The sequence below is a fragment of the Onychomys torridus genome, chromosome 1, assembly GCF_903995425.1.
Source record: "Onychomys torridus chromosome 1, mOncTor1.1, whole genome shotgun sequence".
NCBI classification, from domain to species: domain Eukaryota; kingdom Metazoa; phylum Chordata; class Mammalia; order Rodentia; family Cricetidae; genus Onychomys; species Onychomys torridus.
Genome location: NC_050443.1, coordinates 104,993,139 through 105,005,164, shown reverse-complemented (window position 1 = coordinate 105,005,164; position 12,026 = coordinate 104,993,139). Strand labels below are relative to the sequence as shown.

The 12,026-nt window shown below is 47.0% G+C and overlaps 1 protein-coding gene across 1 annotated transcript; it reads right to left on the bottom strand.

Moving 5' to 3' along the window:
• Window positions 1-3,862: 3,862 nt before the first annotated feature.
• C1H16orf54 (chromosome 1 C16orf54 homolog) lies at window positions 3,863-6,406 on the bottom strand. Its single transcript, XM_036202268.1, has 2 exons — window positions 6,335-6,406; window positions 3,863-5,641 (listed from the first exon to the last, which is right to left on the bottom strand). The coding sequence occupies exon 2, from the start codon at window positions 5,596-5,598 to the stop codon at window positions 4,924-4,926; it is 675 nt and encodes a 224-aa protein (XP_036058161.1). The 5' UTR covers window positions 5,599-5,641; window positions 6,335-6,406; the 3' UTR covers window positions 3,863-4,923.
• Between the last annotated feature and the right edge of the window lie 5,620 nt (window positions 6,407-12,026).

Below are 12,026 nucleotides of genomic sequence, written 5' to 3'. Positions count from 1 at the left end.
TTCCCTCCATTGCTCGTTACTCACATGTATTTGCTTGTGGGGGCGCTCTTGAGCCTCCAGGAGGGAAAGTCTCCATGAGAGGAAATAGCTGCATAACACTAGCTGCTTTAGGCTTGCATCCGGCAGCCACACAGCCTGCCAGGGGTGCTTGCAGAGCAAAATCATAGAGTGGGAGCCAGACAGTAGAGAGAGAGTGGGTGGGCCGGGTTTCTAATACCTCCTGAGGGACATCCCCAGCGACTTTCAACTAGGTCCTCCCAACCCTGAAGACCAAGCCTGTAACAGTTGAGCCTTTTCCAGACATTTAAGATCCAAAGTAGAGTGCCCCCCACCCCCCCTGCCGCAGCTTGGCCTTTGTAGCCCTCTCTCTCTGATTCTGCCCTGATGAAGCTGAGGTCACAGGCCCCAATTTCAAAGCTTGAGGGTGGTGTGTCTCACCTAAGAGTGGGAACATACAAGATTAGCTTTGACCTAGAATTCCAGAGGGCAAAGCTGCTGGATAGGAGCGCAGGATGGACACTTCATTGCTGTGTTTGTTCAATGTGTTTTCAATTCTTAAAGCCTTTCAAGAGGGAATCATCAAGAGAAAATAATCAAAATTCACAATTAAAATAAAATGAGAGAGAGGAGGAGGAGAAGGTGTCCTGGGGTGTGCCTGTTATCCCAATCCCAGCACACAGGATTGTGAGTTCCAGGCCTCCTCAAAAACACAACAAAAAAGAGTGTTGGAGAGATAGCTTAAGTGTTAAGAACACTGACTGCTCCTTCTGAGGACCTGGGTTCGATTCCCAGCACCCACAAAGCAGCTCACAACTGTGGTTGATATATTGTGCACCCCAATAAACTTACCTGGGGGTCAGAGAACAGAACAGCCATAATATTAAATATAGAGGTTAGGCAGTGGTAGCACACACCTTTAATCCTAGCATTCCAGAGGCAGAGATCTGTCTGGATCTCTGTGAGTTCAAAGCCACACTGGAAAGGCATGGTGACTCATGCCTTTAATCCCAGGAAGTGATGGCAGGAAGCAGAAAAGTATATAAGGCGTGAGGACCGGGAACTAGCGCTGGTTAAGCTTCTAGGCTTTTTGAGCAGCAGTTCAGCTGAGATCCATTCGGATGAGGATACAGAGGCTTCCAGTCTGAAGAAACAGGATCAGCTGAGGAACTGGTGAGGTGAGGTGGCTGTGGCTTATTCTGCTTCTCTGATCTTCCAGCATTCACCCCAATACCTGGCACTGGGTTTGATTTTATCAATAAGACCTTTTAAGATTCGTGCTACACACAACCATCAGTAACTCCAGTTTCAGGAGATCTAATGACCTCTTCTGGTCTCTGTGGGCACCAGGCACATGCTATACATACATTCACATAAGACACTCACACAGAAAATAAAAATAAATAAACCTTAAAAAAATTAAAAAGTTTAACGTGAAGGAAAGAGTACAAAGCACATTGTAGGTGGAAGTTTCTGACCCGCTAGTTCTCAAATAACCGACACAGAGACTTAATATCAATTGCAAAAGCTCACCCAATAGCGCAGGCTTAAATTGACCCATCTCTTCGTGGCTCCTGGCTTTCCCTGCGTGTCTTGCTCACTCTGCGTCTCCTGGCGACTGCCCGGTTCCACCCTTCTTTCTCCCAGCATTCTTAGTCTGGCTGTCCTGCCTGACCTTACCCTGTTCAGCTACCGGCCAGTCAGTTTCTTTATTAAACCAGTCCAAGTGACAAGTCTTCCCAGGGTACAAAAAGATTACTCCACAGCAGCGCATCTATACCGTTAAAGGTTTGTTTTAATTCTGTGTGTGTCTGTGTGTCTGTCGGTTTGTGCATTCATGTGAAAAAGAGGGAAAGACCTGAGCTGAGGCCCAACTGGGCCACTTTGTGGTAAGAGGACAGCTTGGTGGCCTCACCAGGTGCCATCCCAGAGCTCTGCTGGGATGTTACCAGTGAAAGCCGTACAGAACACTGAAGTGGAAGAGACTAGAATTATAAGCGGGAGCCTGTTCAGAGCCCCATTTCAATCAACGTTTTCACTCCTCACAAGACTGCGCTGGGGCTCTTTTTCTTTATTAACTCTGTGCGTGTGCGTGCGTGTGCCCGCCCATAGAAGACAGAAGAAGGCCCCAGACCCCCTGGATCTGGACTTAGAGGCAACAACATCTGCTAGAGCAACATGGGCTCATCACTGCTGAGCCTGGGCTGCCCAGCTGATGTGTCTAGAGATCTATGCCCTCACTCGTCTCCTTCCTTCAACTCTTTGGCTGTCTTGTTTTTTTTTTTTTTTTTTTTTTTTTCTGAGACAAGGCTTCTCTGTGTAGCCCAGGCTGGCCTTGAACTCTGAGATCCACCTGCCTCTGCCTCCTGAGTGCTGTGATTAAAGAAAGATGTGCACCACCACTGCTCTGCTTGTGGTGTATTTTTTTTTAAAGATTTATTTATTTTTTATGTACACAGAATATGGCACCAGATCTCATTACAGATGGTTGTGAGCCACCATGTGGTTGCTGGGAACTGAACTCAGGACCTCTGGAAGAGCAGTTGGTGCACTTTTAACCTCTGAGCCATCTCTCCAGCCCGTGGTGTATTTTCTTAATAAGGGATTGGTGTGGGCAGGGCCCAGCCCATTGTTGGGTGGTGCCATCCCTGGGTAGGCGGTCCTAGGTGCTTTATGAAAGCAGGCTGAGCAAGCTGTGGGGAGCAGCACCCATCCATGGCCCCTGCCTCCAGATTCCTGACCTGTTTGAGTTCTTTCCCTGGCTTCCTTCAATGTTTGATGAACAGTGATATGGAGGCGTACACAAAACAAGCCCTTTCCACCCCAAGCTGCTTTTCAGTCATGGTGTTTTATCATAGCAACAGAAATCCTAACTAAGACTCATTCTTCTCTCCATCCATCAATCCATCCATCCATCCATCCATCCATCCATCCATCTTTCCACTTATCCACTCCTCCTTGCATCCATCCATCCATCCATCCATCCATCCATCTTTCCATCCTTCATTTATAGTACCTTCCTCTCTAGTTTCACAACTGGAGACTCCGAATAAAGCACCTGTTCACCTCTGGACTCTCTTAGTGTATAGAGAGTATGAGAGCAAAAAAATAAAAATAAATAAATAAATACAGAAACCACTTTTCTGACGTCTCCAGGTGGATGGTAGTAGAGTCAGGTCAGGATTCAGGAGCCCTGCCTGGGTCTGCCTTCTACACCACAACGCCTCTCCTGGGTTCTTGTGATGTAGATGGACAAACTCTAAATCCTGCACCTCTGTTTCCCCGGAACTGTTCACTCCTCACAGGCAGAACCCAAAGCTCAGTCCTGTTAGTGAAGAAATGACTATTCCTCCAGCTCACGAGTCAGAGAGGAGCAGGAACCCTCCCTCCCTCCTGTCTCTGTTCCTCCCCCTTGTCCTTTCTTTCCTTTGAGACAGGGGTTTACTAATTAACCCAGGCTGGCCTTGAACTTGGGGTCCTCCTGCCTCAGCCTCCAGAGTGCTGGGATTTCAGGTATGTGCCACCTCTTTTCTTTTAACTAGGAGCAGAATTTGAGGTCAGTGGATCCAGTAAGCAACATTGTCTCCTTAGAAATTCATTGTCTACATTGTATTTATTTTCATGTTTTTGGTTTTTGTCTCCCCCCCCCCCCCAGTCAGGTTCCAAAGTAGCGTAGGCTAGCCTGGAAATCACAGAGATCCACCTGCCTCAGCTTCCTATGTGCTAGGATTAAAGGCGTGCACTGTCATGCCTGGTTTATTTTCATGGTATCTTTTACTTCTGGAGAGTAATACTGATTTTCCATTTATAGAGGCCATACCAAAAAAAAAATATTCCTTTTAAAACAAATTTATTAAGCAAATAGTGAACCAATTTAAGTAAAAATATAAAGTAAATAATAAAGCAAGAGGTAAACTGATATGGCAAGATCTTCATATTCTTGACTGAAGTTTGGGAACTCAGATTTCTGGGGACTGGAAACGCCATTGCTATCCCCACTGCCATCTCCTCTCTTAAAGGGGAAGGGAGCTACTGAGCCCATGGATATTTGGGGCTCTGTTTCCATGGGATGGATCATTATAGGTGAGTCTGTCTTGTAGCAAATCTGCCTCTCTGGACCACTCCAGCAAGCTGGAGGGCAAGATGGCAGAGGCTGTGTTTGGGGAGTTTCCCTTCTCTGGGACAATCTTCATTTCCATGTTGGAACAAACTTGGTTCTTTTTAGTCCAGGCTTGCCTTAACATGGAATAATAGAACTCCATGTTCTAGGATGTATGCGACCAAAGCCAATGAGTGAACAGAAGGGCCTGTTGATCCTTCTGAGTCTATGTCTCGATTCTAGGCAAGAGGCGGCCTCTCCAGCTTAGCTCAGCAAATTCCACGTTGCCATTTAGTGGACAAAGCCAAGGTTTGTATGTTATCAAAGACTCCGCCTGGACTTGGCCTCTCTTTTGCTGGAGGGCCTCGCAGTGGTCAGTGAGAGTGGCTGGACACAGATAAGGCCTGTGTCTCTGGAGAGCAAGATTCCTGCCCTCTCCTGCCCACATGATTGACACACACTCACCAGTTCTAGGCTGTTGGTCAGCATTCCATATAGGACCTCTTTGTTCTGATATGGTGGCTTACATAAATTTGTACCATGACATGCCATCTTGAAGTCTTCTGGCCCACAGCCAACTAGTTTCCTCCAATTCTGAGAATCACACCCTGGGCAGTTTAACCAAAGCTGAGCTTTAGTGCAAGCCACGGAGCACAGGCTGTCCACTCTCTCAGCCTGCCGACCAGCCAGGTGCCAAAGGTAGAAATTTTCACACAAAAGGCCCTAGGCTCTAGGCAGGGCCCATAGAAACATCTAGATGAGGTTCAGGCCTGAGGCACCCCTTTCAGCTCCTGAGGTGGGAGGCTAGTCTTACAGGCTCTGAGGATTCAGAAGCCCACACTGGTCCGGCCTTCCCTCTTCCAGAATGCAGAGATCTGCTCCAGGGTGACCCGAGGCTGGAGACCCCAGTCAGGTTCAGGGCTCCCCTGCCTCATCCTCCAGGCCTTGGGGCTCCCAATCTGCATTCCAGCCTCTAGCCTTGTCTCAGGCTCAACCCAGGTCACTTGGCCTGTGGCATGGAGCCTCTCTTGGGTTTGAGGCCTCCAGAAGGTGCTCTGGGCTGGGACTTCTGGTGGGGTCTGGGGAACTAAGGAGCAAGGAGAAGAGTGTGGGATTGAAGGGGCTGGTGGAGCTGCCGCTCTGCATTCCAAGGATCCCCCAGGAGTCGGGGGATCTGGAGCCCTGTCCATCAGCAGGGGCATGGAGGACCCATACCAGTCCTCAGAGCGCTCCCGGGCGCTGCTTGTGGGCTCAATCCACAGCTCTCCTCCAGGGCGCCATACTAGGGTGGGAGCCTGCTGGCTGGGGTCCAAGTGCGGGCGGCGGAACAGGCGTTCGGCCAGTACCGCAGTAGATATGATGAAGAAAGCTGCAAGAGAGGCCAGGCCCAGCATGATGGGAATACAGGGGCCACAGGGAAGTTCTGCCCACATGGCCAACTCCGCTGTAGGCTCTGGGAGCCCCTCCGTCTGCCCTGAGGGCGGCTCCGGAGTTGAAGGCATCTGGGAGACACAGTGATGAGGAGAGACAGCGAATGTCTCTCCGCTAAGGGAAGGAAAGGGGACCAGTGAGAGGGAATCCTGCATCCTGGAAAGGGGTGCAGCCCAGTTCTAACAACTTGACCACCTCTCAGGATGAGACAGTGGGGGACCGCATCTTGACTGGAGCTGCGAATCACTGGCCTTCTATTTAAACTGTAATTTCACTTCAGGGCCTCAGAGACAGAGTGTGTGTGTGTGTGTGTGTGTGTGTGTGTGTGTGTGTGTGTGTGTGTGTGTGTGTGTGTGTGTGTGTGTGTGTGTGTAGAGGAGCAAAGGGGCCCCAGAGAGAAGAACGAGCCGGGGGAGGCTAGAGAACGAGCCAGCTGAAGATCCTCTACACACTCTACACAGCCACAGGCTTCACTTCCCTTCCCAGGCCCCGGCTCGTTCAAGGTCTAGGGCTCTCAAGTCTTGCTTCAGCCTCAAGAAGAAGTGGGGAGACAGACAGGGATGAGGGAAAACCTCCCTGCTGGCCGGGTCCGTCTGTGTCCTCTCTCTTTCAGCCACCTCATCACTCTCCTTGGAGGTGACCCAGCTGTTGGCCTTGTGTTTTTGGCTGTACTTGGACTGTGGGCTCCTATCCAGCTTGTCCAGCTCTGCCCAGTCACTGGCCTGTCTGCTTCTCCTGTTGGTGTTTGGCCACATCTCTGCCACAAGCCCCCCTCCCTCCCAGTTGCTTCTGAACCCCTCACCTCACCTTTCACCTGGAGTTAATCTTGGGATTTCTCTGTCTTCAGAGCTGTTCTTCCCAATGCATGCCGGGAGGGTGTGCGGCGTTCTGAAAGGCTCTAGGGGGCTGGCCTCAAAAGGCGGAAGGGAGGCTACCACCTGCTGCTGGGTGACTGTGCCCCAACTCTTCCTGCCCCCATAGAGAGTCTCCAAGGCAACCTGGGGATGTGGTCAGTGTGGTGAAGAAGCGCTTCCTGAGTAAGGTGGAGCCAGAATGAGCAGCGGCTCAGCTAAAGTCAGTCGTGCCCCATAGCGGAGCCCCAGACCCCAGCACTTCCACCCAGAGGTGGAGAAGACTGGTTCAGCAGCTCCCAGAGCACTATGGTGCATCCTCCTGCCTGCTTCTTGGAGGGTGCACAGTCCTTGTCCCCAGCAGGGCCTCTGCAAGCCTGGGCTGCCAATCTAGCCCCCTGCACCGCTCTGACCTCATCCAGCTGCCTGATTTTGTTTTGTCTGAGACAGGGACTCAAGATGTAGCCCAGGTTGGCCTTGAATCCTCCCATTTTAGCCTTCAGAGTGCTGGAATTCAGTCCTGAGCTACCATGCTGGTCTCATCTCTCCGTTACTTCAGATACTCAATACAGTGTAACTACTATGGGAATAACTGTCACCTGGCATTGTTTAGGCCACCTTTGCACTTGTGTATGTAGTGCTTGCACGTGTGTGTGTGAGAGGACCTCTGTGTCTATGTCATGTCTACTTAACTGATTTTCACCCTGTTTTTTATTTTATGCGTTCTCGTGTTTTGCTCACATGTATGTATGTGTACCATAACCAAGCCTGGTGTTCAAAGAGGCCAGAAGAAGACATCAGATCAGATCTCTTTGAAGTTGAATGACAGACAGTTGTGAGCCACTTTGTAGATGCAGATGCTAGGGATTGAACCCAGGTCCTCTGCAAGAGCATCAAATGCCCTTAACCGCTGACCCATCTTTCCAGCTTCCAACTTACCTTTTTTGTTTTGTTTTGTTTGTTTTTTGGAGACAGGGTTTCTCTGTGTAGCTTTGGAGACTGTCCTGGATCTCACTCTGTAGCCCAGGCTGGCCTCGAACTCACAGAGACCCGCCTGGCTCTGCCTTCTGAGTGCTGGAATTAAAGGTGTGCACCCCTGCTGCCCAGCTCCAACTTATCTTTTAAAGACACAATCTCTCTGTCTCTCTCTCTCTGAACACCGAGCTCCCTGATTCTTCAAAAATGGTTGCCTAGTGAGCACCAAAGATCATCTCTGCTTCCCCAGCTTGAGATCACAGGTGCACGGTGCTGTGCCCAGCTTTTTAAAGTGGACACTAAGGCCTGAACTCGGGTCCATGCGCTTGTCGGCCAACACTTCGAAGGAGCCTTCACCCTCCCTTCCCTTCTTCTTTCTTCACTTCTTTCTTTTTTGGGGGAGGGGTGTAGGAGGGTGTTGGTTTGTATGTTTGTTTATGGGTAGTGCTCATGCTAAGCAAGCAATTTACCACAGCTCTACACCACCAGCATTTCAACATAAGTCTTTTCCATTTGCTTCAAGACAGGGTCTCACTATGTATTACTTCTAGCTTGAAATGCTCTGTGTTGGCCTCAAAATTGTAGCAGTCTTCCAGCTGCCTCCCTGGTGCTGGGGTTACAGGGTTGTATCACTACACCTACAGCCTTTCAATTTTTATTCACATTAAAAAGTTATTTAGTAAGTCAGGTGGTGGTGGCACACCTTTAATCCCAGCACTCAAGAGGTAGAGATTTCTGAGTTTATGGCCAGCCTGGTCTACAGAGTGAATTCTAGGACAGCCAGGGCTACATAGAAAAACCCTGTCTCAAAAAACAACAAAAAAGTTATTTATTGTGTGTATGTGTATATGTGTATGCACACATGCCACCATGCACACTCAGAGGTCAGAGGACACCTTGGGAAAGTCAATTCTTGACGTCTACCATATGGATCCTGGGATATAACTCAGGTCCCTCAGGCTTGACAGCAGGTACATTCACCTACTGAGCCATTTGCCTTCCAACACATCTCAATAGTTTGGTTGGTTTTGTTTTGGTTTGATTTGTGTTTATTTAGTTTTGCAAAATCCCATCCATTTAATCTGAAAGACTACAAAAACACACTGACACCTGGCAGCCAGCGTGGGAGCACTTATTTCCACATAGGACCTGAGAAAGCTTTTTAAAAAGTTCCCAAACTGAAAACATGGAACCAGACACAGCTTCCTAGTACCACAGTCTCTCAGGTGGGCCTCAGTGTGCAGAGGCATGGCTCCCGGCCACAGCCACTGCCTGTGGGCTTGAGCCAGCCAGTGCCATGTGCAGAGCCATGCAGTGGGTTTAAGGCTTGGCTCATGCAGTCAGAGAAGGCTACAGGCATGCAGTAAAGTGGACCAGACCTAGAAAACCTTTAAACGGATACAATAAAAAAAAAAAAAAAAAAAAAAAAAAAGAGTATAGACAGTCATAGAAAAAATAGTTTAAAAACAATGAAGTCTTTAAAGAAAGAGTAAAGTAATATAAAAAGAATAAGCCACATAAAGATGGGAAATACAGGATCCTGTATGGTGCTTTGTTGACTTTGAATTTTTTAAATGCTAATGTAAAAAAATAAATGCTGAGAGACACTGGATTATGAAAACTGTTAAATTAAGCCAACCTATGTATTTTAAGGATGTCTTAACTTCAGAATGGAAGTCAGAAAATGTGTTGCATTGGGGGAGAGGTTGTTCCTTTATCTCCATAGGAAAACAAAAGGCTATGGATTCCTTCAAAATTAATGAAGATCAGATTTGATTGGGGGGAAAGACCTCCTAAAAATCTTGGCTACAGACATAGAGGGAAAAAGCCAAGACAGACTACAGGACAGATGATATATATGCTGATCCTTCATCATAGGAACAGCTCTGAGACTGGATGAGACATGACAAATCTTGTTGGCTACAGAGTTCTCATGACTTATTATTACATGACATCCTTTCATGAGGCATGGATGGAGGTTTGGTTACACAGTCCAAACAAACTTATAAACATGACTTTTACCTGCTCACACATAGAACAAAAAAGTGTCTTCAGCTGACTTGTGCTTACTGCAGATTCCATACTTGTGTTAATACAGGTACATATGTTACTTTTTAAAGTTTGTGTGTTTTCAGGGGGGAAAAAAGACTAGACACCGATAAAGACAAGTACCCCAGGTGATCCAGCCTCTCAGAATGCCTCTGTTGCAGTTTCCTCAAAATTCTACATCCAAAACAACTTCAAAGCTGCCAGCTGAGATGGTCCAGCCTCACAGACTACTTTAGCCAGGACTTCAGATAAGCCCTGGACTTTCCCATCACACAGAGACTGGACAAGAAATGATGCAGCTAACTCTCCCAGAACCTGATCATTATCCCAATTTTCTCAGGGCCCCCTAGGGATGCTGGCACCCCCAGACTGCAGGACGTAGTCTAGAGAACACAATGCTCACATTCCCAGGAGGTGGGGTGGGTGGTTTGTGGTGGGTTATGGATATTTATCATTGTTTAGGGGGGTTAGTTGCAAATTGTTACTGGTCATGGTAAGAGAGGAAACTAAGCAAGGGAGGTTAGATTCAAGGATCTCTTTCTGAAAATAAAAAGGGGGGATATAGGAACGATAGGATAAAAGGGTAGAATATTTAATCTACTTTAAACTAAAAAGCCCTATTAATCTCAAATGTTTTATATTTGTATGGACTTTTGTATATGATACAAAGTTAAGATTATTTTGTTAGAAAAGACTCTCTATATCTTTCCACACTTGTTTAAGATATTTTTGTATATTGATACAAATTTAAGCTTATTTTTGTTATACTTTATATATATGTGTGTGTATGTGTGTGTGTGTGTGTGTGTGTGTGTGTGTGTGTGTGTATATATATATATATATATATAATTCCTATTATTTTTTAAGGTATTGTACCTATGCAGCTCATTTAAGAATGTAATGTAAAGTTTTAGTCCTTGAAAGCTATTTAGGACAATAAAGAAATACAGATTAATAGTTAGTCATTTCTGACTATAGTCATTTATAACTTATACTCATATTAGGTATGTTTTCAAGGTCATAGAGATATATTTTAGGTAGGTGATCTTCAAACACTTTAGAGATCTATAGAATATGGCATTTAAAATGTGTTAATAACATAAAGCTTTTCTTGACAGTGAGACATGTCTGATCTTTTTTTTTTTTCTTTTGAGACAGGGTTTCTCTGTGTAGCTTTGTGACTTTCCTGGAACTCACTCTGTAGACCAGGCTGGCCTCAAACTCACAGAGATCCCCTTGCCTATGCCTCTGCCTCCTGAGTGCTGGGGTTAAAGGCATACGCCACCACCGCCCAGCTGAGACATGTCTGATCTTGTCAGCACCGATTTACTTCAAAAAAGGATGATGGGCATCGAAGACCCTCCAGTTGGAGTTTACTTTTTTTGTGGCAAAAGCTAGCCACTTGGGCAAGAGACTGCCCTTGCCTCAACTGCTGACAGTGCCTTACTTAACTCACAGACTCTACCCACCCAAGCATGCAAGTGTTTCTGAAAGGAAACAGGAAGTTACTCAATGAGTATCTGCAGCAGTGGCCTCTGGCCGCTTGGGAAGTATGGGCAGGAGGCTGCTCCTGCTGGAGGTGTTCAGGAATGAGTCTGACTAGGCTTAGAACCAGCCTGAGAAAGAAACCTGATCTCTCCATTGATTAAGGAACTGGGGTGTGTTTGCCATCTGCTGAACTAACCAAGGCCGTTGATGCCTCGAATTCTGTCCTTGGTGCTCTTCAATCTCAAGTCTATGTGACAGGGTTTTAAGTGTGGTCCATAGGGACTGGAGAGATGGCTCAGCAGTTAAAATGACGATTCCTTCAGAGGGTCTAGGTTTGATTCCCAGCACCCTCCTGGTGGCTCACAACTCTCTAACCACAGTTACTGGGGCATCTGGCATCTGTTTCTGGCCTCCACAGGCAACACACACACACACACACACACACACACACACACACACACACACACACAGAGAGTATACTGATATGTATGTAGGTAAAACATTTATACATGCAAACTAAAAATGAAAAAAAAAGTATTTTTTTAAGTGTGGTTCAGAGCTGGGTATGGTGGCAAATGCCTGTTATCCCAGCACTTGGGAGGCTGAGGCAGGAGGATCACAAGTTCCAGGCCTGACTGGGCTACTGTAGCATGAATCTTAAAGGTACTTATTAATAAGAACAAACCTGAGGCCAGGTATTGGGGTGAATGCTGGAAGATCAGAGAAGCAGAACAAGCCACAGCCTCACCTTGCCAGTTCCTCAGCTGATCTTGTTTCCTCAGACTGGAAACCTCTGTCTGAGGAAGCCAAATGGATCTCAGCTGAACTGCTGCTCAAAAGCCTAAAAGCTTAACGAGCCAAATTCTTCTAGTTTCTGGTCTTCACGCCTTGTATATCTTTCTGCTTTCTGCCATCACTCCCTGGGATTAAAGGCTCACTTTCTGGGATTAAAGGCGGGAGTCACCATGCTTGGCTGTGTGTATCCTTGAACACACAGAGATCCAGGTAGATTTCTGCCTCTGGAATGCTAGGATTAAAGGCGTGTGCTACCACTGCCTATCCTCTATGTTTAATATTGTGGCTGTTCTGTCCTGTTACCCCAGATAAGTTTACTAGGGTGCACAATATTTTTGGGG

Excerpts from the sequence above, each read along its gene's own strand:
- C1H16orf54 (XM_036202268.1), bottom strand. The coding sequence starts at position 5,598 with ATGCCTTCAACTCCGGAGCCGCCCTCAGGGCAGACGGAGGGGCTCCCA.